Raw genomic sequence first — 25,874 nt, 5'->3', positions numbered from 1 at the left:
TTGAATGCTAGAGTTAAGCTGGGCTAAGGCATTCGACAAATGACGACAACACTGCAGCTTCGTTTCATTAATGATTAAAACAATTATTTATTTTTCCTGCATGCAAGGTTCAAAGGGCATCCAGTTGGTGCGTCTGTGTTAGTTAACTAATTTATGCTGCAGTTAGTACAATTAAAAAATGTTCAACACTCTACTAGGGTAAAATGCCATATTACCAAATACTTTATTTCCATAATAGACAGTGGGTATGTCTGGTCTTAGATAAGTTTTAACTCGTGTTTCCCTTCTCTCAGGAGAACGTGTGTGTCACGGTTTCCCATAGCAACCCAATGATGCTTTGCGCCATGTTGATCATTTTAGACATGAGCTAGTCAGATTTTGCTCTATGAAGGTAAATCATCTAAATTATTCATCGTATTATATCTGATATTATGAGTAAAATCTGTGAACACGGTTAAGCTTTTTGAGCTTTGGAACAATTACCTATAAAGACGACGGTAGGTCATTTTTAAGTTGCATGAGTAGGAAACTCCAAATATTCGTTGAGGTGGGGTGAACCATTCATATTCATATTGCAAGTCTCAGAGTATGAGGATATCAATGCGAGGTTGACTAGTTTTTATTGAAGATAAACTATATTAGATGGTTTACAGTAATGTGTAAATGTTTATAGTAGACGGCTGGTAATACAATCAACATTGGTGGACATGCCTCCAGCATCAGCAGCACAAGGAATTTCACCAAATGCAGGTATTGTACAAGTAAGGATATTTTCTTTGCCGTAAGGTACAATATATTATGGTTTATGTTCAATTTATTGTTTTAACTCTGCAGGTTATGACTTAAGTTGGCTGCTGGGAACTGACTATGAAAGGAGGAAAACTAAACTACAGCAGGAGCTTCAACTGGACTACAAACAACATGTTGCCAGGGTCTGTTGATGTGCTCTGAAACAACCTTTTAGAAGTTGAGACGTGTTTTATTTTTTCTGACTCACCCTCCTGTCCTGTTTAATGTTCTCTATGTAGAAAAAGGACCCGAAAGCTAGTGAACCTTGTCTGCAACCCCAGGGTCTCTCTTTACCTATTGCTGACAAAACATCAGTTCAGGTGAGCACAGTTCTGTGTGTGACAAAACGGGAAAGCATGAATTTTTCCAATTGGATTTGTTTTACTGCAGAGTCGGCTTTTGATATGAAGAGTTGATTGTACAGGGCTTGTGTTTCTCCTGGCAACAGCCTGCATTTAAAAAGGGCTTGTAGGACAATTCAAGCTAACTCACAAGAATTCAGTGTGTGTCATGTGGTGTTTGTGTGGCCCAGTGGCCTAATGGATAAGGCATCAGCCTCCGGAGCTGGGGATTGTGGGTTCAAGTCCCACCTGGGTCGCTTTCATATGACATCGCTTTCATGTTTATGAAGGATTACCAGTTGGTGAGCTAATGCAAAGAAAATCCTAATGTCCAGTATGTGTAAATACAGTGATCAATACAATGCACTGTACTGTAAAATGACCAGATACCTTTGTGAGAGATTAAACTCATGTAACAAACAAAATAATCTTCCACATAAAGGTTTTAATTAGGTGATCAAGTATGCACTTACACTTACCTTAACTATGCAATAAGGTGTCTGTAATCAAATGGTGAGCCACTGTATGTTGCTGGTGCAGTATATTAAGTGCTATCTCATTGGAAATAATGAAAAACATCACTTTGAATGTATTCCTCACAGGAAAAGCTACGTGAGGAGAGGAATAAGGAATACAACCTATTCCTACAGAAACAAGATCCAAACAGAAGGTTAAGGCGGGGTGTACCTCCTGCTGCTACAGAGGTAATAAGAGCAATAAAAAATAGCAAAACATGCTGAGCTAACCACTAAACAGGGTTTGAGAAATGGTTTTCTTATGTGCTGTCAAACTTTCAAAGATTACAAGTTTAAACACATATTTTCATATTCACATTTTCCCTTTCAGCCTGAACATTATCAACCTTCAGGTGCTGTGTGCATTTCCTCTCCAGCGCATCTTTTTCCGATCCCAGACACGCATAAAAGTGATCACCATGCTCCCTGGGAGCGCCCTGCATACAGAAGAGATGCTGCTACTCTTACTGATGCAGTGGAAGATGGAAAAGGGACAGGGACTTGGGCGCCGGTCCATCGGGGGCGAAAGCGGTGGCAAATCATTCAAACAAATGAGCCTTGTAAATCTGAGGAAGAGCTGAACACGGACAAGGAGGAGGAGTTGGAGTTCAAACACAGAAGGAGGCATGACACGCACACTCCTGAATACAAAGAGGAGAGGAGGAGCAGAGAGAACAGGTGTAGCTTTTTTCTGTAGTATAACTTTTTTTTTTCTGTAGACCCATACACAGAAGATTACACATGATTATAAGAATCTTTGCCACCTGACATATCTCTTTTAATGGCAGAGCTCCTCAGGACATCAAGGAGGTGTGGGCCCCTAGTGGTACTGACCAGAATGACGATGACTTGTTTGGGAAGTCAGAGTAAGCCAAGATAAATTTCCATGTTGACAGCATTCACTGTAAATATTAAGGTTGACAACAATGAGATCAGTCCTGCTTAAAGAATGAATCTTATTAGTTACAGTATTCACTCACAGAGCTGGAAAGTCAATAACATCCTCCTGGAGAGTGACATTAATATTCTCAATCAATAAAGAAATCTGAGTCAATGAGTCAACACGAGGCAGGTATTGATAATTGCTGCCATGAGAAGTCACTGCTCCCCAGCACTCCCCTCTTTCGCTGTTTCCTGTCATGCCACTAAGTTGAGCCTCACTGAGGAAGCTGTTCTGCGTTGAGCAGTGATTGAGGGTGAGTGTTGGCCCAGCTCCAGGCAAACACTTACTCAACCCAGTTTTATCTCAGGACTTGGATTGATGCCAGTATGAAGCTTCACTCCCTGTGTCCAGAAAGCTGTGCAAGCAAACTAGGAAACTGTGTGTGATGTAACACCGTAGCTAGGTGTGGCCCAGGGGAACTGATAGCTGTACTGTTAACCTTATATCCTGTCTGTAATTGGATGAGTCTTGTGGAGTGTCAGGATCTGTCTATCTGTGTTAAATAGTCTGAAAACACCAGACAAAATGAGGACTGCTGCAAGATCAAGACCTGCTATCAGCCAGGATAAAGCAGAGTTTGCTACGGGACTAATAATAGGTGAATACACTTGTTATTGCATGATGATTTTGTGCATTTATTAATGGAATTTGCCAGTTGAAATCTCTCTGTTTTCATAAAGGAGCAACAGAGGAGCAGACAGTCTCTCAGCTGAGGAAAGAACAATATAAACAAGAGCTGCTGAAACAAATTGCAGAACAGAGGAGGAACAAGATCAGGTGAGTTTTAATTCAAGGAATCAACATGTGACGGTTTTCCAGCTGGCACATCCCAGAGATTCAACAAGACGAGTGACGGGATGGTTTTTTTTTTTTTTCCAGGGAGAAGGAGCTTGAGCTAAGGGTTGCTGCCACTGGAGCCACAGACCCTGAGAAAGAGGTAGAAAAGGACGGCAAAGACCTGGATGTGATTCTCTAACAGTGCCATCTTTGGCTAAATAAGAACTCATCACATGTATCTTGCCTGCACTAGCTGCTATATTTTCCATCCAGTAGTTACTTGACAAAGTTTAATAGAAACAACTTAACAACTAAGTAAACGCATCTCACCTTTAAACGATTTAATACTTTCATATAGACAATTTATTTCATTTTACATCATCTTGAACAGCTTTCTTCTTTCTTTTGCATGTTGGATATACTCTTACAGCCTGACAGAATTAAGCAGTTTGGGGCTGTAAATCTGCATTACGACAGGTGGACACAAGATATCTCCAAAAAGCCTGGAATAGACCTGGAGCCCACAGAAAAGGACCCACGTTCACAGCCTAAAAATCATAAAGCCACTGAGGGCCCAGAGCAGAATACTCCCAGAGGACTGTCTCATGTGGACTACAACACAGCTCTCAGTCACCTGACAGGGACGACTTTGCCTGAGTCAGGTACAAGGGCAGCACAAGGTGTCCCTTCATCCGGCTACTTTAATGAGGACTACCACAGGTACTTTTCAAATATGCTGGGAGAAGCGGCCACGCAGAGGTAGCTTACATTTATGTTCCTTTGCATGATTAACTATAATAGATCTGCTGTGAGTTCATTCAAATTATTGTGCTTTTTTTTTTCCAGGGTTCCTGCTGTTCCTCCTCCTGACCCTCCCACTGTAAAAAGTCATTACAAGACTCCATACGATGCAGCTTATTACTACTATGGCACCAGGAATCCATTAGATCCTAATCTTCCTTACTATCAGAGTAGAGTATCACAACCATCTTCTGTTAAAGTTTGCTTTTGTGACTTTGTCTTTGAATACAAATCATGTAATCTTTGCATTATTGCTAACCATAGTAATTAAAAGGATTTTCCAAAAATAGGCAGCAGTAATGTCAGTTATGTATATTAGTAGAGGACACTTGTATGCTGTGTCCAACGTCCTCACAGTCCTAAACTGACTTGCAGATTCTACAGTAGCAGTTTCAGTTTAGACTGCAGTAAATCATGTTGGATTAAATAGGCTAACAGAACCATTTGCTATGGAGCCACTTTATGGCCATATGAATGGCTAAAAAGACTCGTCATAGAAATGTATTCGTCAAAATTTACAGCAGAACTGATCATTTCAAAAGTCCAGGGCACGCCCCATCTTATGCCCAATAACAGCTGGGATTGGCTCCAGCCTCCCATTACCCCAAATAGGAGAGATAAGGAGTATGGGTAGTGGATGGATATTTTTATTACTATAGGAGGCTATACAGTTTATTGCAAATGAGTTCACCTGATCCAGCAAACGATCAATTTCATTTTACGATGGGCCTGCTTGGTTTCATTTATTTCCTTTCCATTTAGATTTTTGTGAGCGCAAACATTTATGCTGGAAAAAAATGCACATATAGATGCAGCAGATAGTAAATAAATGCAGCCAATAGCTTTTAATGTTGTTTTATTTATTATCATACATTTCTTTAAGATGGTACCCCTGGACGGGAGCAGCAGTCTGGGAATTTCTACAGTCCTCCTCAAATACAACCTCCTCTCAGACCCACCAAGTCAGTGCCCTTCTAACCACCTTACTTCTTTAAGTTAGAGTGTGATAGATGTATTTCAGTCAGTCAGTCCTTCCTGTACACCTGCCTCTTTCATTTATCATGTGATCTCCTTGCTTGTAGAGCGCCTGACCAGCGCAGAAAAACCTCCCTGAATGTAGGAGAGGTTCTGGCAGAGAACTCCAAGCAGAGGAGAGAGAGCGTTCAAAGCTACCAAGAAGCACTCAGACAGCAGGTATGACATCTGATACACATCATCAGAGTGCATGTGCAGACCAAATGCTATTTACTGCAATGCTAAGTTTTGATGACAGTTAGTGACAAACAAGGGACAGGGGCTTAGGTTTAAGATTAAGATTTACTTTTATTGATCCCTGCAAGGGGAAATTTCAGTTATTACACTCTGTAAGTCATGAACACATCCAGAAACAGGATCCTATGGACATGTACAAATGGAGAGATGTCAGGGTGATGGAGTGGCCCACAGCAGGCACTCCTGAGCTGATGGTGGGGAGGGGGTTTGGTGCCTTGCTCAGGAGATGATCTGGCACCTCTCCAGACCAACTTCCATATTTGGGCTGCACCGGGACTTGAACCGGCGACCCTCCGGTTCCCAACCCAAGTCCCTACAGACTGAGCTACTGCTGCCCTTAACAAGTGGACAAACAGACGTTAACTCAGACTTTTGAAAAATCATGTCTTGCTTGTGTCCAGATCAAAGAAAGAGAAGAGTGCAGAAGAAGAGAGAAAGAAGAGAAGGAGCGTTACGATGCCAAACTAGAGGGTGAGTTGATGGCACACAATCCGTGGGGGAGAAGTGGTGGAGGAGCTCCACTCAAAGACCAGAATGGCAATCTTATTAGTGAGTTGCTTTTTTTTCTCTGTTTTAATGAGGCCTGCCTCATAAAAGATGTTTTAATAATGAATTGTGATAAATACTTATAGTGCTACCTATACATGTTTCCATGCTCCCAGGCAACCTGGCTCAAATGCACAGGGCCAATGAGGAGTCATATAGGAATCCTGTGTCCAGGAATAGTGGACATACACAAAGCTCTCCTCGAGGTGAAGCCAAGGAGCCTCTTTCCCATCGACTGTCAGGTATAGTGATCAGTCCCTGCAGATGAATGTGCCAAAGTTGTGAGAGTTCTGTAAACCATGCTCCTCTTTAAAGATAAAAAAAAAACTTTGTTTATCTGTTGCCCTGGCAGGATTCAGTGAGAACATATACAAAGACGAGCTGAAAAAACAAGTAAGTGCTGGGCGACAGCGTTCAGTCTGAGCGACAATCTGCCTGCGGTGCATTAATCAAACAAAGAACAAGTGTGTGTTTTTTTTTTTTTTAAATCACAATACTTAATCATTATCAACAGATAGAGGAAAAGAAGCAAAAACAGGAAGAGGAGAGAGAACGGATGAGGATTGAGGAGGAAAAAGAAGAAAAGAGACTTGAAGGTCAACGGGCTCGCATACAGCGGGACTATGAGGAGGAGCAGCGGAAACGAAAGAAGGTGAAGGTGAGGAGTTCATCTTTTAAGTTAATGTGGGCACCTCACATTTGACTTTACCTGTGGTAGAAAACTGTTTTTCTCTACTCGCTGCAGCAAAAGCTGGAAAACCAAAGCAGGATCCATGATGATCCTAAAACAAACCACAGGACGGAAGAGAAGGTGATGAGGAGGAAACAAGGAGAGATTGACAAGAAGATGCCTGAGAGCAGCAGAGACAGAGAGCTGAAACAGGCGGCGTTGAGACATGAGGTACAATAGGCCCGAAAGGTCATGGGGACTTTGGTTTGCATCTTCATTTAATATCTAGTGATGTGATTCTGCTCGTATAGCTGCAGAGAGAGCCATCTCCTCCCATCCCAACCTTACGGAAGAAGCAGACAAATCCTGAGGCATCCAGACCCTCCTCTGTAATGAGCCAACTCTCCTCCAGGACTGTATGTCACAAAAAAAAAACAGATTTCTTTTTAAACATCAAGGCTGTTCATTTGTACATGTAGAGTATAAAATTGCTCACATTTCTCATTACAGGAATGCCCTGTGTCTTTACCAAGCAACCAAGATGCCCCTGCAAAAATACCCCAACTAGAAGGTAAGACTGTCTTGCCTCATCTGCATGTAACCTCATACATAACAAATCTAATCTATTGAATGCCCCCTGTGCTTGGTTCAGATGGCCAGCAGGAAGTGATCAGAGAGCTGTCAGCCCTCCGTAGGTATCTGTGGAAAGAGCAGAGACAACTGGAGGCTCAGCTGGGCAAGACAAATTCACAGAACAGTAACTACACTCCCCCCAGCAGGTATTAAACTTACACACCCCGAGCAGCAGGGGTAGTCATTTGCATGGGTAGCATGCTCAGAATAAATTAAATTCTATAATTTTCTTCCTTTCTTAAAAAATGCATTTAGTGAACTTATTAGAAGTGCTCTACCCCTTAAGGTTTAAATTCTCCTAATACAGCCACTGATACATGAAGGTGAAGACACAATACTAATCCGGTCTCATTTAACAGCAAATTTGATTTGCTATTAGTATTTAAGGACAGTTTCTTGTGCTCTGAGCTAATGGAAGTGACACAGGTCATATTGGCTGTCCTCTAATCTCCATTCCAAATTTATTTCAGGGACTCGTTACTGCTGTGATGTAACACTACACTATGATCCTCGAAGGGACATTTTCTTTTTCCATTAGAACACCATGTTACTAAAAGCCCTGCTCCCCTTAAAAGAAGGCATCAATTTCCTACAAGCTACTATTAAAGTGTCTGCTTCTATTGAAATAAGTTTTTTTTGCAAATCATCAGAGAAATTGCTTTAAACTGCTGCCAGTTTCACAGCTTTCAGTTTCTTCCAATATAAGCTGCTTACACAGATGCCTCAAGCTTTATGCCTCATGGAAGCTTTTGTAAATGCTTAGCACACACAAACCAGGTGTTATATCCTTGGTGTTTTAAAACAATGCTCGTGTATATATCCTTCTGAAATGATTAATGGCTAAGGCTTTTAATCGAGAGGAAATGAAAACCTTTGTCGTTGAGCATAACTATACAGTATGAGAGAAAGTTTGTCTGAGTGCTAATGTTGGCGTCTCCTCTTGGCTCAGGCCCAGAGGGCGACCCAGAGTGGGTGCTTTTGAATGGTCACCCAGGCAAGCTGCTCTACCACCAACCAGGAGTCCTTCTTCTGGTGCTGCACAAGTTAATATGCAAAACATCAGGGAGTTCAACCAGCTTAAACACAGAGGTAACAACTGAGACGTTCACTGGTTTTCATTTGACTTATTCACATTGTACTCTGTATGCTCCAAGTGTTCCCTGGACTGCAGCATCACGAGCAGTGAGCATCTGACTGCCTGTGAGTTAGTAGAGGTCACAGAGCTTCCCCAGCTACAGGAAAGGTCACACGATGCACTGCAGAAAAAGGTTTTGGCTACTTTTTTTGTGAAGGAGAAATCGCCTCATACTACTTCAATCACTTAAATAAAAGTGATGAACTGAAAATCATCCTTTCTTTGTCAAATCAGTTCATTCCATTTAGCTGAAACCAATTGGGCATTGCTTACTCTGTGTGTTTACACGGAACCCACCACATTTTCCAACCTTTAGAAAGTGGTTGAAAAAGCCCTCCTGTAATAGCCTCAGTCATGGTGTAGTCGTAAGGGCATGATAAGGACGAGGATCACTGGTTTGGACTTTTTAGAGCATCACCAGTCCTCTGTCTCTGCCTCTAGCTACACTGAAAGCCTCACTTTAATCTTGTGAGGTCATGGGAGGCCTCAGTCAGCAACAGGCCTTTTGGCAGCAACAACTGAGAACTTACTGCAAGCGACCAAGGAAATGGCTTTGGATGGTTTCCCAGAAAGTTTCTGCAGGGGTCTGAAAACACAGTTCCAGCTTGTTAAACCAACAAATCAGAAGAAATGCTACTTTGTGACCAATTAACAAAATCACTTCTCAAACTTCCACATAAATATTGTGGATTAATGCCAACCTTAAATCTGAAAGCTGCATTAGATTCATATTTAACATTTAAACTCAACTGCTGAGTCAGAGCCAAACTGCTGTTTCAGGGGCGCCGTATGGCCAGAGGTTATGTTGTGCCTTGTACATAGGCTATAGTCCTTACTCTCTCCCCCCAACATTTTCTGTCTTTCTTCAACTGTCCTTTCCAATAAAATGAAAAAAAAATGCCCAAAAAATAAAATCAAGAAAGTGGAGGAAGGGAGAGAAATAAGTCCTCTAAAAGTATAAAACATATTTTCTCCTAATGTCAGCCTAGTGTGTTCACCTGATTGTAAGTTACTGATCTTCTTAATTGGGATTATGAACTGTTAATGCTGCAAGATCCTTTATTTTTCAGACACAGAATCCAGTGAGGGGGTCCGTCACATGTACCCTGACCCACCCACTGATGCACAAAGTCTCGACATCCAGCAGCAGGCACTTCTTCGAGAACAACAGCACAAAATCAGGCGTATGAAGAGAGAGGAGGAGCACGGTCGGTGAGCAGACATGGCAAAATTCTCTTCAGCATTTGACCTTTTTAACTCATTACTTTGTGCCTTGATACAGACTTTTGGGACCAAGAACTGAACACCTTTCATGCTGTAAGCGGCCTTGACTTTATAAATATGCATTATTATAATGACCAGCTAGTTTAAACATCCAAGCATTGTTTGCATTTCTGAAGGGAGAGTGTTTAATTTGTGTATTTTCTTAGAGGAACAAACCTGGACGCTTCATCCACAGAGACTCCATATTACCATCTCAAAGTGCTTTTATTGGTAAGCCTAGCTAAACACATAGTGTTTGTAAAGACTGCCTCTGTTCTTATCCTATTACAAGTATGAAGAGTGTTAACATCATTGGGGACACAATGTGCTTTTGGGCTTTTTTCTAAGGCGTCATTTTCTACAAAGGCTACATGGCTTGGGAGGTCTGCTACATACACAGTCACAATACCACACCAGTACAGCCACTCTGCCAGGCTAATTTAGCTCTTTGTGTGCGTGCCAGGATAAAAGGAGCAGATGCCAGCTCTGGTCTCTGTGTTGCAGCTGTCGCCAGTGCTGGGCACAAGGCTCACAGGCCAGCTGCAGGGTGGTGATAGAGCAGTGCCAGCCACTGGGAGAGGGGGCAGCAGAGACAGTTTTAGAAAGCATGGTGTAAGAGAGGACGCTTTTCAAGAGTTTACCCCTCTCCTTTTCCATCCCACGGCTTTCATATTAAGGATTTTACCACGTGGACTGTTCTTTTGTTTGTCTTCATTTTACACTTTCAGTTTCCCCATGTCCCTAATCTCTGTCATGCGTTTGTCAGATGTTTACAGCGGAGATGCGAGTGACGATCAGGTTCATCAGCAAAGACAACAAAGAGAGAGGACAGCAACACGCCGGAGACATGACTATGATGTATGGTGCTGATCAGTGAAGTCTGACTCACCACGACACTTAAAATACTGCATTTAACAAGTTCCACTCGCTAATTATGGTCAATCAGTTCCTTCTGATCTCTTTCATTTTGTTCAGGAGACGACTGAGTCTTTGGATCAGAGGGAGCGTCTCGCTGGTGATCACACCACCAGATCAGGTTAGAAGAAACTTACTGTACATCAGAGGTTTTTAAATAAGCAGCATGCTAATAATACAAAAACACTTAATACATCTTTTGTAAATTAGAAGATAATTATCAAATTGATGCTGGCTGTCAAACTAACGCTTCACTTTTCCTCATGGATTTCTGTCACAGATGACATAGATGTTAATTTTTTTTTGAGAATCATTACAAAATAGTTTTAACACAAAATTGTAGAACTGTCACCTTAAAAATATACATATTTGCAGAATTTAAAGCATCCTTTCATGTCTTAAAAATGTGTGATGGGTGACCTTCTGTACCCTCCAGAGCGGCTGTCTGGTGATGAAGCAGATGTCTTATCTCTGCGCTCTGCTCTGGAGAGGGGCGGATCCGTGGAGACCGTTGCCACAGAGCCCTGGCTGCGACCTGGCACCCCGGATGATGTGACACACACAGGCTGCAGAGAGAGGCAAAACAGTAGGATGGATACTCCACCCTGGCTGACAAACCGCATCACATAACTTCCATCGGATGGTGTCTTAACATTAGAAAATGCACTGCGCTGGAGTAGTTCTTATTTTCTCTGGATGTTTTCAGTGGATGTCTGTGAACAAATGTTGGAATAGGCTGGATGATGTAGCCTCAACAGCTTGTAAGAGAGCAGATTCTGCCTGTAGAAATGTTGGATGTTTGGCCAATTTCTCTCAGCATGAGAAGTGCACTTTGAACCCCATAGATTAGATTTAGCTCTAAATGTAAACATACATTACGTATGCATGTTAATGAAGACCTTTAAATGATACCCTTTATTTTTATTAAATAATAACATTCATATTTAATTTTGTCCTGGGTCATTATTGATGGAGATCATTAAACAGATTAGTCATTTAGAAGTCAGCCATTCATCTTTTCAAATCAAGTTCAAAAACTTTATTGACCTAGAACCTGATTAGAATGCCAGATGATGTTTTGTACAGAAAGTTGTACATAATCTTTTTTGCAACATAGAAAACTTTACATTGCTGTATCATATACATTTTGATTTTCTACATCCATGAGCAGGAATGCATCCCATTCATACTTAAAGCACAGCTAACTTTTCTCATTTTTCTCTATACATATAACTTTCCCCCAAACAAAACAAAACATTAAATATATTATTAACTTTTGATTTGTACACATGAGTGAAAACTAAACATAAAAACAGACTAGTGACTCAAAAGCAGCTAGAATCAGGTCGCTCTCTTACCTTCCAGTTATCATTTACTGTATCTCCTTTTAAAAACATAAGAACATATAAAATGGAATAATTTAACCCTTCAATTTGCGCGGTCTTCTTCAATGACAAATCATACTGTGTCGGACAATCTGCAGGAGATGGTACAGTCAAATAAATTATCACAAAAGTCAAATCTCCAGTGCATTCAAAAAGAGATCAAGTGCAGCAAATCCAGAGGAGGAAAAAAAAATAAACAAAAATAAATGAAATCTAGTGTTATAAGATTATATTACATAGCGGCAGATCTGTACAACTAGTTTCATCCGAGAGGCTATCGATGCTAATGTTAGCCATCTGCTGTGCAGACAGAAAGATCATTTCTATCAATGTGTGTCATTTCATAGTACTGAACTGAACTGAATATGTCCTTTCGTTGCAAGCTTTTCAAACCTTTCTTGACTTTTTAAATATACAGTAAGAAGCACAAACATGTTTCCTTCTGAGGAGATCAGATATGATAACTGTCAGATGTTTATCAGTAGTTTTATCCAGTAGGCATCGCTACACCTTTAACAAGATCACACTGTTTTCATTGTGATATCATGTACTCTGTCTGGGTTGTTAGTGTGTACGTGTTTGTGTGTGTGTATCTGCTGACGGGGTTAAGGGTGCAGGTGGGTGGTACCAACTAGCCAATCTGAAATCAGCTACGTAAATCGGGTTTTTCAGAATAAACCACATGGAGGGACCTGCTCAGATCTGAGGTGGTGGCTTCAGGTGAGCTCTGTGTTCCAGGCTGTCTGTGGCGCAGCATCACTGGGCCTTCTCTCCAGCCTCCTCGTTCACCTCCTGCTCGACATGTGCCAGCTGTGGGTCTGCTTCGGGCTCAGGTAGCTGTGCGATGTGAAACACTTGGCCAATACGCAGGAAAAACTTTCTCAGAACGGCCCGGAGCTCCGGGATCAGGTCGAACTGCATGATCTCGCACAGCAGAGGGTAGTACCTGGATGCGTGGGCCTTAAACTGAAGGTGGAGGAGGAGGGGGGAGAAACAGAGAGAGAGTGAGGCAAAGACAGAGGCACACAGAATAAAGATCACTTTTAGGAAAATCGGTTTTTTTTTAACGTTGATTCATATTTGGTTATAGGGGGAAGATGGCATTTTTTTCCTGTTAACTTTTGATTCCTTCTTCCTGATTGTTATGTATATACACCCTTAAGCAAACATAACTGGGGTTTAGTTAACTGCTCTTATGAAGGCCATATTCAAGTGCAGCAGGGCCAAGCATTCATATTGCTTATGTATTTCCTCTGAAACTAGGAATTGAAACTTATTTACAAAGCACATTTTCAATCTAATAAGGGTATTTTTCAATAAACACTATAGTGGTTTTACACCTCTTCATTGGTTTTCCCCTGAATCCCCTCTGCTTAAAAAGCCTGATAGGAGCTTGAGAATCTTTTAGTGCTTTCCAACAGATCTAACTAATGAAAGAGATAAATACACTCACAATAAGTTAGTGATCTTTCAATAACCAAATAAAGTGTACTGATGAATGATAACGTGTATCAATGATGTGAGTACTGTTTTCATTTTTCATCAACACCATGAAAGGTAACTTCTCCTATTGTATGAATTTAATTGGAAAAACACACTGATATTTCTTTTTCATATTAATTGTATGTTATAAATGATCAAAACAAACCTGGTTGAGGTAAATTAAGGGCTTGTTTGGCTTGTTAGTTTACTTCTAAAGTGTTTAGATGAAGAAAATAATGACATCTCTTATTCTTGGACATCAGCCATTGTTTTTTTTAATTTGTGTGCCTGGGGTTCTGCCCAGCCAGTAGAGGTGTTGTGAAGTGTGTCAGTTCCTCACCCTTTCATCGCTGATCTTCAGCACCTTGGTGAGGAAGAGCAGCAGCAGGTTGGTCCAGGCCTCTCTGTGGCTCTCTGAGGTCAGAGCCAAGAAGTACGCTACAGCCTCACTGCATACACTGCAGGAGAGGAACATGCAGAAAGAAGCTATTTAGAAATGTCAGTAAATGAACACTGAACACACAAAAAACAAAAACTTTAAAACACAGAATTAAAAATACATCCACTTAAGAAGCCTCATTATTCTGTGAACGATAGCTGCAACAAAGCATCTGCCTCCCTGCTTTGTTTAGCAAATACAAACTCACCCGTATCGTGATGATGATGATAACGGTTTTGGCTCAGTAACTGCTAATTAAAGCCACTGACTGAGGCTATAACAAACATAATTAAAACATTTATTCCTCACAGTTTGAGCTGGAAGACAACAGATGCAACCTCTGATCCATCTCCACCGACCCTGAGGCCCTCCTTTGACCTCACCAAAATCTGCTTTTGCACCCTGCACTAATCAACCCTGGCACAGAGTCTCTGATAAAGTGTGTGTGTGTATGTCTAAGTGTGTGTGTGTGTGTGTGTGTGTGTGTGTGTGTGTGTGTGTGTGTGTGTATGTCTAAGTGTGTGTGTGTGTATGTCTAAGTGTGTGTGTGTGTGTAATTTAAGAATAAATGTGTGCCTTTTTTTCCTCATGGATGACAGGATGACATATGCTTGAGAAAAAAAAAGGAAAGACAAACAAGCATCATGACACATAATGTCTCCATTAAAAAAGATTTCTGTGCTAATTGCATGATGCAGGCACTTCCTCCACCTCCTTCTCTCCTTTCTAATCTTCTCTCTAATAATGAATGCAAGCAGCACAGATAGCCAATTGTTCAGCTTAATCTTGGTATCATCATCAATTCCAGGGCGAGGCTGCTGGAAGAGAAAGGGGATGACGGCTGCGTGTGCGACACTGAATAAAAACGCTTGCGATGACAGCAGTGCTGACTGAACAATAAAACATCAGAGCGATCATTCCTTTGGATCTCTACAGCACACAACGTCAGTTTCAAAGAACTGCCGAGCTGAGCACGCTGTGTGACATCAAATCAAACTCCTCCCGCTCCTGTCCTCACACTGTATTCTCCTCCCTCTGAGGTCGGCACTGACAGTTCTGCCCGAGGAAGTGTGATTTCTATATTAACACATCGGAGAGAGTGATGGTGAATGTGCGCGAGACGTGTTGGCCTAACCGTAGTTTAACGAGAAAAAAATGCCTCTTAGGTCAGAGAACATATTCATGTGCTGACACGCACATACAGACTAAGGGGGGGGAGTGAACTAATAGACCAGAATTAGTTTTGCAGCCGATCGGCAAAAACATGCTTGATAAGGCGTTGATTGATTCTGCAGGATTTTTGTAAAAGGGAGAATAGAATTATCTTCTATAACTTCAAACTGCCCTCAGGATTATTAAAATGATCTTTTTATTGCAGTTTTATTCTTCTTTTTTCTTTCTTCTAAAAGTTATCAAGCATCATAAATAAAAATGTACAAACTCACTCTGCCCCCATGCACCACTTTACGTATTAAGTCAATTTAAACGTTCACATTCAAGTGAGGTTCTGTTCAGGCATATTGAACGGAAACCATTTTCATAACCGTTTCTGCCATTCAATCTTTTTATAATAAGAAATATGAATGCTTTAATGGAAAGCACTTTTTAATAGAGGTAACAAATTGAAAGAAAAGACAGAATAGTGCACTCTAAGAAGATGATCAGTTATCAGGTGAGAATGCAGATGGCATCACTAGTGGGATCAAATAAGCCAGACTGAAACAAATAAAAAAAAAAAGATATGGATCATTAGTTTAACCTGTTAAAGGAGTTTACACTTGCTAATCCTGTGAATGTGGAGGTGACTGATAAATGATTCACTGTGCACTTCAGTCATTTTCTGTGGGCTGACTGTGGTAGAGTCATGTGGAGACTGTGGGTTTAATGTGATCACGAGTGTCCGAACGATATGGAAAGAAGGTTATCTCTGTTGACAAATGACTGTTTTCTCATTTCATTTTGGGGAATTCGGACAGGATGACACGTAGAAAACAGTCCTGGTGGGATAAAAACCTGCGCTAATGCGATCAGAACTCAACCTTAATGTGCACTCCACTAGGGCACTTAATGGGGCATCTACAAATCATAATGTGTATCAGTGGAGACAGCTGAGTCAGGTATAATTCTTAGGGTCCATTACTGCTGAAGGATCAGCCGGATATGAATGTGTGACGTGCATTTCTTACTTGAGCAGCCGCCTCTGGACCTCCTCCCAGGCGTCCTGCCGACTCTTGTCTGTGTACATGCGAAAAAGGATGCGCAAGCCGCACGCCAGGCTGCTGGTCTCCTGCTTTAACAGGTTGGGCTTCGACTTTCCTTTGAAACCTTGAATGAACACAAACATAAGGATACACACAGTTACAGTCACTCACAGACCTTTCAAATCTTTCCCTTATGATGCGTTCTCCTCCACACTGCCCCAAGAAGCAACACTGCATGAGGACAAGTGCTAATCACAGACTAACTCCTAAATTCCACCAAATGTATGTTTGGTCTGTTTCATATAGGTTTCACTATATTCAATGTGTGTGCTTCCACTGGCTTCACTGCGCTGCGTCTCAGCTCCAGCAGTCTTCTGCAGCAGATACCCAAGGCTTCTATTTTAGCTGGATGCCTGAACTGGTCGCATCAATTTGCAATACGGGCAAATTGAGTGGGCCTTTGGATGTTGACCGGGAGCACGGAGCTGTACAGTAGCGGAGCTGACACGCAACGCACAAGCATCTGGTGGAAGTCTCAGGTAACCCAGCTTCTAGCTTCACAAACAGAAACACAAGACAAGCAGATGTGATTTTTTTTTTGCCCTACCTGCTTTCCACAGTAAGGTCCTCTGCTCGTTGTTTGAGTTGAAGGCCTTGGCGAAGCCGTGTGACTCCAGCAGGCAGTCTAACAGCTTAAAGAGCTGCTCGGAGGTCAGGTAGTGATACATGCCATGGTCCTGGGTCTCCACTGGGATGTCTGCCACATATGCAGCATCCCGCTTCACACACACACACATCAGACATTAGACACAGATTATCAGCTTAGATAACATCAATACAAAGTACTGAAATATATTTAAAGGCGGGTTAGCTTTTAAAGCTTTAGCAATAAGCCAGTGACAAATGATTATGTAAATACACAAAATAAAATGTTGTTGTGTTTGCACCTGAGCTGCAGCAAAATTCTCAGCATCTTCCTTCTTACTGGTGGCAGGAAAAAACACGATGTTATCAATCGTCTGGATGAGCTCGAGCTGCACCACACACTTTATCAGCAGAGAGGAGAATAAACGCTGCTCCTGGACCTCTGTGGGACAAACAGACAGATGTCCATCAGAACACACACACACACACACACACACACACACACACAGTCAGTCTTTCAGTAGAGTGGCAGGCCTACTTGTTGGGGTTCTGCTCCTGGAGCCGTCCTCTAACATGCCTGAGGCTGAGCTGAACTGACTCTGTCGACGGCTCTCAGAAGCGACTCTGTCTGCACTGCTGATGGAGTGCTGGTCATCAGAGCGGGACTGAATATCCACTGACTTCTGGGAAATGGAGTCCTGCAAGGAGAGTGCAAAAAGTCACTGCAAGACTTTACATACAAAGAACTTCAAATTAGACAAACACAGTATAAGAACATGGATTTGGTATAGGAAATAAACTGAACGATTTTTTTTTATCCCTTGAAACAAAATCTCAAAAGAGGTGTGATTTGCAAACAGAATGGAATAAATATGACAAAGACCTTATGCTACCAAAATAAATGATTCTTTCACACTCAAACACAAGAGTTGTGTATTTCCTCACCAGCTGTTTGTCTGACAGGCTCTGTGTTGTCAAGTGTTCTCCGTCTGCTCCAGCTGGTCTCCATGTTAACAGCCTGAAAAACAGTTTACTCAGTGAATCACATTCAGTCCTGGACAGAATAACAAACCAATTACAACTTCCAGGCTAGAAAATCATGGGAGCTAGAAAATCCGTCATGCCTTACAAAGCCTGCATTTAGTCAAAGTCTTTGTTGATAAATATTCAAAGTTCTATAAATGTCAGTGGCATTAGAAAACAAATCTGGATCAATTTTACACAGCATGTTCCATCAATTCTTACTTTAAAAGATTGTTTTCTTTCTTTGAAAAGAAGGTGGTAAAAAAAAGGTGCAGCAGCTTACGCATGTGGGATGGTAGTCTTGAAGATGTCCAGCATGCAGTTACATGTCTTGTCCCAGGTCTCTGGAGAGAATTTCTCTCCATTCAGGATGACCACATTCTCCAGACAGTTTGTGCCCGAACGGGCAAGCTGCTCATTATCTACAGGGGCACAGATGACGAGGAGGAGGAGGAGGAGGAGGAGGGGGAAAAGGGAGAAGAAGACCAGCGAAGTGTTCATTAAAAGAGTTAAAAGGTATTAAGATTCTAAGTCTGCTAAGAATTCTGCTATACTTCAAAAATAACCCAAAAAACCTATAAAAGATCATTGATTATCTGCTGAACCTTTGTCTTTTTATGAATTTGATGATGTTACAAAAGCTGAAAGAGGGAATCCCTTTTATTGTCACTGAAGCAGAGCTAAGAGCATTGCTAATGCTAGCAACACCCCTCATACCTCTTATTATTTTGCCTGCCATAACCTACATCAAAAGCGAATCCCATTTAACGTCTTTGTGTGAAAATCTTGACCCTAACACTGGACAGAAAAAAAACCAACCAAAAAGATCTTTAGATAGAAGGCAGCGTTCTCACCTTGTTGCACACACCAGTAGAGCTGAGCCAGAATATCATCCAGCAGGACGTCACTGAGGGACTCAAAGTATTGAGTGAAGACATCACAGATGGCATAAAGTGCATGGTTACAGGTTGTGGTCATCCACTCTGCTTTCTGAGGGATCAAAACAAGCTGTGTTAGACATTTTTGAATCTATGGAAACTATAAAACAATAGCTCAGACATTTATCTACAACAACTATTCATACCCAAGAGAATGGATGCTTGCTTAAAGTGAAGCCAATAATTTTAGAGGGCCCTCGACTAGCTGGCTTCAGTCAAGCTCAGGAAACCCAGCCTCTTCCATGCTTGCAGATAGGACATGGATCAAACTTTAAAACAAAAATACACCTCAAATTCAAGTTTCTCAAACATGGCTTCTGTCATTAAAGTTTGCTTTATGACTTATTAACACCAAAGTGTTCATTTTTTCTGAGAGGAATAGCTTAAATAAGTTATTTGATGCCATAAAAAGGGCTATGCTGCCATAGTAATTAATAATAATGTGGCCCTCTGCAGCGCTGTGTGTGCTGGATTGGATGGGTAGAGGTGGAACAGCAGGGGGAGTTGTACCAAACACACAAGAGTCATTGACCTTTCAATAACCATGTGTCCGCATCAAACAGACACAATACCCCCTGAGGGATCAGAAAGTTAAATGCATGTTTGTGTTCGCAGAAGGAGCTGAACGGAAAAGAGACCGTGGAAGTCTACTGCGCAACTCTGGCTACAAATGACGTCACCGGCATGGCATGCCGGCAACCCCTCATCCCGTTTTTAGGCGCCACTTTGGTACAACAAATGGAGGTTGAGACATGTCGTCCATCTTTACATTCAGCCACTGCACTGAAACGTTAGCAGTACTTTGAATTCCACACAGATACGAGGTAAGAAACAGCTGTTAAAGGAGGATTTTATGTACCTCAGTCTGTTGTTCAGGCAGCTTCATGTTGTCAAAGATCCTGAAGACGATTCTGAACAGGTCTTGCCACCAGTGTTTCTCAAAAGTGTGCCCGTATGTCTTCATCACTTCAAACATCACCGTCAGCCCCCTGGGGAAAAACACACACACACACAGATTTGGCCTTTTCTTGTTGCTATAGCTGACATTTGCTTTTTTACCACATGCTTTAAGTCTTTTTTTTCTTGCCTGCGTTGGATGTGCAACAAGAAAAAAAACGTGTTAAAATGTCTTTCTTTTACCCTTTAATGATGCCAACCATCTAAGCCTATCAATACAAGGCTTAAAGTAAGTCCCTCCTACCTGGTCCTGACATCCAGCTTACACCTGTTGATGATGCAGGAGAGCTCGAAAAGGATGGGGAACCACCCCCGCACCCACACACGGTCCTCAGGCGCTACATTCATGTCATCACTGGTGTAATCTTTGAAGGCCTGCCAGAGAAAAAAGAGCCACTGTACCATCTGCCTCAAGGGAGAATTTTCACTACTGAGCAATAATACACATTTCTATGAATGATATGAGTGTGTCTTATAAGCACGATACCCACACACAGTCTGTCATGCTCTCCTGATGCACACATTCTCCTCTTAATGATGTAGAAAGCATTTGCCAAAGCCTTTCTCCAGACACACATGTATTCTGTCAACAATATTCACTCCCTATAAAATGTGATGCCTAGTTTCACCACTTCTAATGTAGAACACTTTAAACCAAAGCAAGGCCTGGTACTGACCTGTGGCCTCTCTGACACGTATTTGGCGCAGTGTCGGATGAGACGGATGGCTTCCATGCTGGTGTCGGGGAAGGAGGCATTACAGGCGAACTCGGACAAACACTTAACGGCGTCCTGGAAGGAGTCGATGGTGGCCGCAAAGTGCTTTTCAAATACATTCGCTGGGAGACGGAGAGAGAGGGGGAAGAAGGCAGAATAACAGAGGGGTGAATGGAGGGAGATAAAGATTGATGAAGGGGAAAAGATTGGTAGAAATGTAAGCTGAACGACAAAATGTCAAAAAACCTTTAGAGCTCAGCAACAGAACAGGATGGACCTCGTCTTTTCAGTTATTATGGCTGAGTGTGATATCATTTATTGGAGCCATTTCTAATGCATATCTTATTAATCTATTCTAAGTTATGTTACAGGTAATTTAAGTTTAGAAGCATAAATTATGTATACAAGTTTTAAAAATGTGTTTGTTTTGTTTTTAATCAGACTGTTGTGGCAAGTGCCATTTTCTTTGCAGCCGTCTGTTGGGGCAGCAGCATCAGGGCTTGTGACTCCAAAAAGCTTAACAAGCTGATTAGGAGGGCTGGCTCTGTGCTGGGGACTCGCTGTGGAGCCCCTGGAGGTGGTGATGGGGAGAAGGATGATACAGAAACTGTTGAACATCATGGACAATAACATGCATCCCTTACACAATCTCGTGTGTGAACAAAAGAGTGTTTTTAGTGGGAGGCTACGGCAGCTAAGATGCAAAAAGGACAGATTTTAAAAATACTTTTTTACCTACTGCAATTGAACTTTATAACGACTCCCCTTTAAGTAAGGACAGGAGACATTTAAACTTTTAAACTTTAGCCTGAGTTGCATATATCATATATCAAACTATATTGTGGGCTCATGTTTTGTTGTATGGGTGGGATATGTATGTATATATGTGTTGTGTTGTGTGTTTGTATGTATGCTTGCTGCTGGAACACCTACATTTCCCTGCTGGGATGAATAAAGTATACCTTATCTTATCTTATCTTATAAATGAAAAACAAAAATCAAAAGCTAATTAAGTGAAGAATGAGCGAGAAGACATTTTTTGAGTTTCAATTGCAATAGAGAAAATACCTGAATTGAAGTTTTTGTTTATGGTGATGTCATATCAATATTCTTTTCTTCCAGTATTCTCAAATACAATATAACCTTTGAAGGTATTTATGCTATTAAAGTTATGTTATAGCTTTTTTGTTTTTAGATACATCTAAACTGTATTTTGACAATAACTATTACCAATGGGAATGACTTCTTTGCACACACAAGTGAATGAAATGCAATTATCATAAACGATCACCCAACATGAGGGCAAGAGAGAAAGGAAGCCTCAACTTTTTGCTGCGTAGGAAGTGAGGGCTTTGAGTATGATCCATTTTATTTCACATAGATTTCAACATGCTCATACCACAAGCCGTCTCATGTGGCCACCCATGGGAGGTCTATTTCCAGAGGGGTTAGTTGTTACATCCTTAAATCTCCGGTGTCTGTGTATTGTGGTTTTACTTACTGACGATGTGACCAGTGGTCTGGAAGGCCAGCTCTACAATGCTCTCATCCTGGTCAGAAGCAGCCAGGTGGAAGACGGAGAAGATGTTCTTCCAGCCTGAGCGGATGTTTGCCGCCTGGGAGTTAACCATTTGGGCTATACAGCGCACCACCATGTCTCTGATGGTGGGAGACCTGGAACGAAGAATAAAGGAGGAGGAGGACAACAGAAAAATTAGGAAAAAAAGGGACGTAAAACCAAAGAGCAAAGGGCAGAAGCATAAACGAAGAAGCACAAGAAAGAGACAAGAAGAAAAGATGATCCAAGATGTTGCTCGCCTGTGTACGACACAGCGTAGCTCTCTGAGTCAAGTATAAGAGTCAATCAATTAAAAGGAAGGAAATTCACCTCTTCATTGATGTCAATTATCCTAAAAAGCTTTTTAATATCATCCTCCATCTCATTCTTAGTCAGATTCATTCTTACAGCTTTGGCTCTTCTCTGCACGATAGGTTTTTACAGCAACTGTTGCCATAGTGAAGAGCTCTCCTAATTACTCTGTAGACATGAATGAGAGAAAAACTCTTCCTCCACTTAGCATTGCACACACACACACAGATAGACACACTAGCACAGAGGAGGGCAGCATGAGAGAGTCTAATGGACACACAGCGCTGCAGGGTTTACATGGCTGCCTGCCATCTCCTCTCAGCCTGTTCAATCAGTGGGCAGATTTATACGTACACTGCTACTCCTCTTTCACATGAATGAAAAAGGATGCTGCAGTAAAACAGTTATCTTTTGACCTGCTGCATGCGTACATTTGCATGAGTCAAAATCACACTGATTTAAAAAGGATAGCTATTTGAATTCTGCGAAGATTGGCTAGGAAGGAGCAAGTGGAGATAAAGGCTGAATACACTGAAAGGCGTAACGCAAACAGACTGAAATGGGTCAGTCAAATGTTTGCATGTTGCTTTTCTGGGGGAAAAAAACAAACAACTGCTTACTCATGGCTTTAAAAAAGACAAAGAAAGAAGAGAGAAAGGCAGAAAGAAGGAGGCAGACTGAACAAATGAGTTTCGACAGAGGTGGAGAGGCTGCAGCTATGAAAGAAACTGCTCAGAATTACAGTGCTACAGCTTTACATCGTAGAGGAAACATTATTCAGAGATACTTGTCCTTTTACCTATTCTTTTTCATGATGTGCTCAAAAGGCCTAAGAAAGTCTTTCTGGAATCTAAAGTTGGCCAACTCTCCCTTCTCCAGGAATTTCATGGACAGCTGCCGGAGAGAGTCCACGGCGAAGATCGCCACGTCTTCATTTGTGTTACAGCCAACCTGTACGGAAAGAAAAACACACTTCAGCAAAAGCACACCATTTTTTTTAACAATTCTTCTATGACACGTTTCTTGAATGCAACAAATTCAAATTCAAAAGTCAACTTTTGGCAGGTGTTTTATCTACTTTCTACATGATAAATGTAGGTCATGAGCATTACACACTCCAAACCCAGTTTGTAGCTACTCAAGGAAAAGCTTCAGTGAGACATTTGTCTTTGGATACTTAGCTAGTAAAAACCTTTCCCTGAAACTATTTTTGTCAGTGAGTGAAATCAGCCTTCAGTAAAACAGAAAGAGTGACAGAAATCAACACTTCTCTGCATCTCACTCAGGGCCTGATTCACAGAAGGAAGCACTTTTGGTGCCCGCTAAACCTGTGAAAAAGAGAACACCGTCTAACCCACAAAGCCCACACAAAGGGTTAAATGCACCCATAAATGGGCTTCAGAGCAAATAGGGTCTTTGTGCCCATATTGTAATGAGCCTTTATGCATTTGTTTGGGGCACTTTGACCCTTTCTATGCAAATTAACCCTGTTGCATAAACTGTCGGTGCAAACAGACGCGCTCAGTGAGAGTGTATGTCAAGTTGATGTGCAATTCATGGAGCTGTTTTGGGCCTCAATTTTTTCTTAGTGAATTCCCCCCTCAGTGTTTTACAAACTCAAGAAGTTTAACAAAATGTCCAGGACAATTTCTTTCTCCACAGCAGAACTAAACTGTATATATGTATTAAAAATGTTTCAGTTCCATGTAGTCCTCACCCACCTTGTTAAAGTGGTCACCAATAACCTCCCAGATCCTCGACCACTGCAGCCTGATGCGGCCCATGTTGTAATAGGAAATCTCGACTATTTTTTGCAGGCTGAACATACGTGGGTGTGTGGGCGAGGCCAGCTCATCCATGGACACAGCACACAGCCAGCGCACAAAATCAACTGCATAAAAAAACAAACAAAAATACAGACAAGATGTTTGCAATAGAGCAAAGAAAGGGTGCTTAGTACGGCCAAAGTGACTCATAGCGATCAGAAATAGCTGAAATGTACCTGTCCTTGGAGCAATGAGAAGAACACAGCGTGAAGCTTGACTCACCTATTGCGTTACCGTCCAGTCTAGTAGAACCAGTGAATATCCTGCAGCAGAAAAATATGTGACAGTAATTAGAAGGTAAGATGTGAGACAGCATGCATTTGCATATTTATCAAGAAGAAAGAGAGAGGGGAAGAACAATAAGACCAGCATATTAGTTTATTCAATATGACTAGGTGTGCTGCACTGAGATGCCAATCTATTGACAATCTATATGTTTTTTTTCTTTTCACTTCAGGATGACTGTTGTACCTGTCCACAGCCACCACCACACTCTGAGAGCTTGTTTCTCCGATGGACTCCTGAATGCTCAAAATCTGCTTTCTGTCCACTGTCCCTCCAACTACAGCGCAAAGCAGAGAGGATTACATGTCAAACGTCAGTTATAGGAAATGTTTTACAGTCAAAGTGTGTACACAAAAACAGCTTGCGAATTATAAAAAGAAAAAAGCTGTGACAATGTGTGTTTAATAGCTGGAGCTGACCTAAACCGAGGTACTCGTCGTTGCTCTGCTCCTTCGTACTTGTAATAAAGCCTTCTTTACTCCGCACCGTCCCTGAGATGTAGCGTGCTTTCACCCCTGTACCGATCAGCTGAGCCAGCTCCAGCTGACTGATGCACTTCATGATCTGAGAGAAGAAGAAGAAGAAGAAGGGACAAGACAGGGCCATGTTTAGATTCAAAATGTAATATGTGAATTAATAGAAATGGACAAAGCAAAACATTTAGACAGGACGGTGGATGAATACTGCTACTCCTGTCTGATAGGTGAGGTCCAACTGGTTCCTATAAAATACACAAAAAGGCTTCTGACTGCAGAATCCTTAAATGCAATACCAATGCACTCCCAGGAAAACACTGGAAATCAATCTATTTTAGGTAGCCATAGAAAAAATGTTTACTGCTTGTTTTAAGGGAAACATATGCTTCAGGTTATGAACAAAATAGTTTTTAGGTTTTTGAAGTTATAACCCACAGGAGGCTGCACTAGTTTGTTTCATGTTGTTTCTAACAACTCTTAGATGTTAAAAAAAACTCAAACATATGTCCAATGGGAAATTGAGCCAATTGTGGCTGACTGTTTAAATTGGTGAAGGAAGATATGAGGAAAGGGGATACAATGAGTTTATATAGTACACAGTTTTGTGAGGAAGACAGTTTTTAACAGAAAAGAGAGTAGAAAACCTCATGCCAGGAGTTGCCCAGGTAGTTGCCGTCAGTGTGTGCAACAGTGATGAGGGTCTTGATGGTGTCGATGTTCTTCTGCTTCATTTCTGAGATGCCAGAGCTGGCGGTCAGCAGAGTGAACCTCGCCAGGGCCTGCACATATGCATCTCTCTCCAACTGTTGCAGAGACAAAAAGACAAGGCAGTGTGTCAAGATGGTTTGCGCCAATAAATAAATTGATACACTAATCCCTCAGTTCGGACTGCAGTACCTGGATGGAGAAGATGCATGCAATCCTGATGGCAAAGCGGATTCCCTCCAGACACAGTGAGGCCACCTCAGTGTCATCACAGTCCTGAAGCCCAACGCTAAAAGCAGCCAGGAAGGGAGTCCATGCCAGCTGAA

At 41.7% G+C, this 25,874-nt stretch overlaps 2 protein-coding genes, 1 long non-coding RNA gene and 1 other non-coding gene across 5 annotated transcripts in view; 3 read left to right on the top strand and 1 right to left on the bottom strand.

Moving 5' to 3' along the window:
* The first annotated feature begins 372 nt into the window (after nt 1-372).
* On the top strand, nt 373-11,615 carry LOC132994640 (centrosome and spindle pole-associated protein 1). The gene is made up of 28 exons (XM_061065127.1): nt 373-750; nt 835-932; nt 1,029-1,109; nt 1,733-1,834; nt 1,977-2,323; nt 2,434-2,471; nt 3,055-3,186; nt 3,269-3,365; nt 3,468-3,525; nt 3,796-4,124; nt 4,212-4,336; nt 5,050-5,128; nt 5,249-5,360; nt 5,840-5,987; nt 6,101-6,226; nt 6,337-6,377; nt 6,499-6,642; nt 6,730-6,885; nt 6,972-7,070; nt 7,165-7,225; nt 7,307-7,433; nt 8,237-8,376; nt 9,493-9,630; nt 9,705-9,739; nt 9,853-9,916; nt 10,452-10,543; nt 10,661-10,721; nt 11,037-11,615. Exons 1-28 carry the CDS (start codon nt 708-710, stop codon nt 11,228-11,230), a joined length of 3,267 nt encoding a protein of 1,088 aa, XP_060921110.1. The 5' UTR covers nt 373-707; the 3' UTR covers nt 11,231-11,615.
* Nucleotides 1,315-1,387, top strand: trnar-ccg (transfer RNA arginine (anticodon CCG)). Its single transcript has one exon. It is a non-coding gene; the product is annotated as a tRNA-Arg (tRNA).
* A 9-nt stretch (nt 11,616-11,624) lies between the features above and the next one.
* The window catches only part of arfgef1 (ADP-ribosylation factor guanine nucleotide-exchange factor 1 (brefeldin A-inhibited)), a 52,485-nt gene continuing 38,235 nt past the window's right edge, over nt 11,625-25,874 (bottom strand). For both annotated transcript variants that reach the window (XM_061064590.1, XM_061064591.1), the window contains 20 exons: nt 25,741-25,869; nt 25,488-25,646; nt 24,787-24,931; nt 24,554-24,644; nt 24,305-24,345; nt 23,978-24,147; nt 23,056-23,207; nt 21,888-22,060; nt 20,348-20,508; nt 19,915-20,045; nt 19,573-19,702; nt 18,630-18,765; nt 18,059-18,197; nt 17,698-17,770; nt 17,291-17,450; nt 17,055-17,194; nt 16,715-16,886; nt 16,093-16,231; nt 13,808-13,925; nt 11,625-12,951 (listed from right to left, as the gene is read on the bottom strand). In XM_061064590.1, coding sequence (XP_060920573.1) covers nt 12,742-12,951; nt 13,808-13,925; nt 16,093-16,231; nt 16,715-16,886; nt 17,055-17,194; nt 17,291-17,450; nt 17,698-17,770; nt 18,059-18,197; nt 18,630-18,765; nt 19,573-19,702; nt 19,915-20,045; nt 20,348-20,508; nt 21,888-22,060; nt 23,056-23,207; nt 23,978-24,147; nt 24,305-24,345; nt 24,554-24,644; nt 24,787-24,931; nt 25,488-25,646; nt 25,741-25,869 — 2,769 coding nt within the window. In that variant the 3' untranslated portion in view covers nt 11,625-12,741. The remainder of the gene's footprint in view (nt 12,952-13,807; nt 13,926-16,092; nt 16,232-16,714; nt 16,887-17,054; nt 17,195-17,290; nt 17,451-17,697; nt 17,771-18,058; nt 18,198-18,629; nt 18,766-19,572; nt 19,703-19,914; nt 20,046-20,347; nt 20,509-21,887; nt 22,061-23,055; nt 23,208-23,977; nt 24,148-24,304; nt 24,346-24,553; nt 24,645-24,786; nt 24,932-25,487; nt 25,647-25,740; nt 25,870-25,874) is intronic.
* Nucleotides 14,248-14,536, top strand: LOC132994316 (uncharacterized). The gene is made up of 2 exons (XR_009676649.1): nt 14,248-14,385; nt 14,470-14,536. It is a non-coding gene; the product is annotated as an uncharacterized LOC132994316 (long non-coding RNA).

This window comes from Labrus mixtus, chromosome 19 (assembly GCF_963584025.1).
Source record: "Labrus mixtus chromosome 19, fLabMix1.1, whole genome shotgun sequence".
Lineage (NCBI taxonomy): Eukaryota > Metazoa > Chordata > Actinopteri > Labriformes > Labridae > Labrus > Labrus mixtus.
Note: the sequence above shows the minus strand (reverse complement) of the source record. Positions and strands in the feature narration are given on the sequence as shown.

Coding starts and splice junctions, on each gene's coding strand:
- LOC132994640 (XM_061065127.1), top strand. CDS start 708: ATGCCTCCAGCATCAGCAGCACAAGGAATTTCACCAAATGCAG. Junction 1,835..1,976: donor TACCTCCTGCTGCTACAGAG/GTAATAAGAGCA, acceptor TTTCCCTTTCAG/CCTGAACATTATCAACCTTC. Junction 3,366..3,467: donor CAGAGGAGGAACAAGATCAG/GTGAGTTTTAAT, acceptor TTTTTTTTCCAG/GGAGAAGGAGCTTGAGCTAA.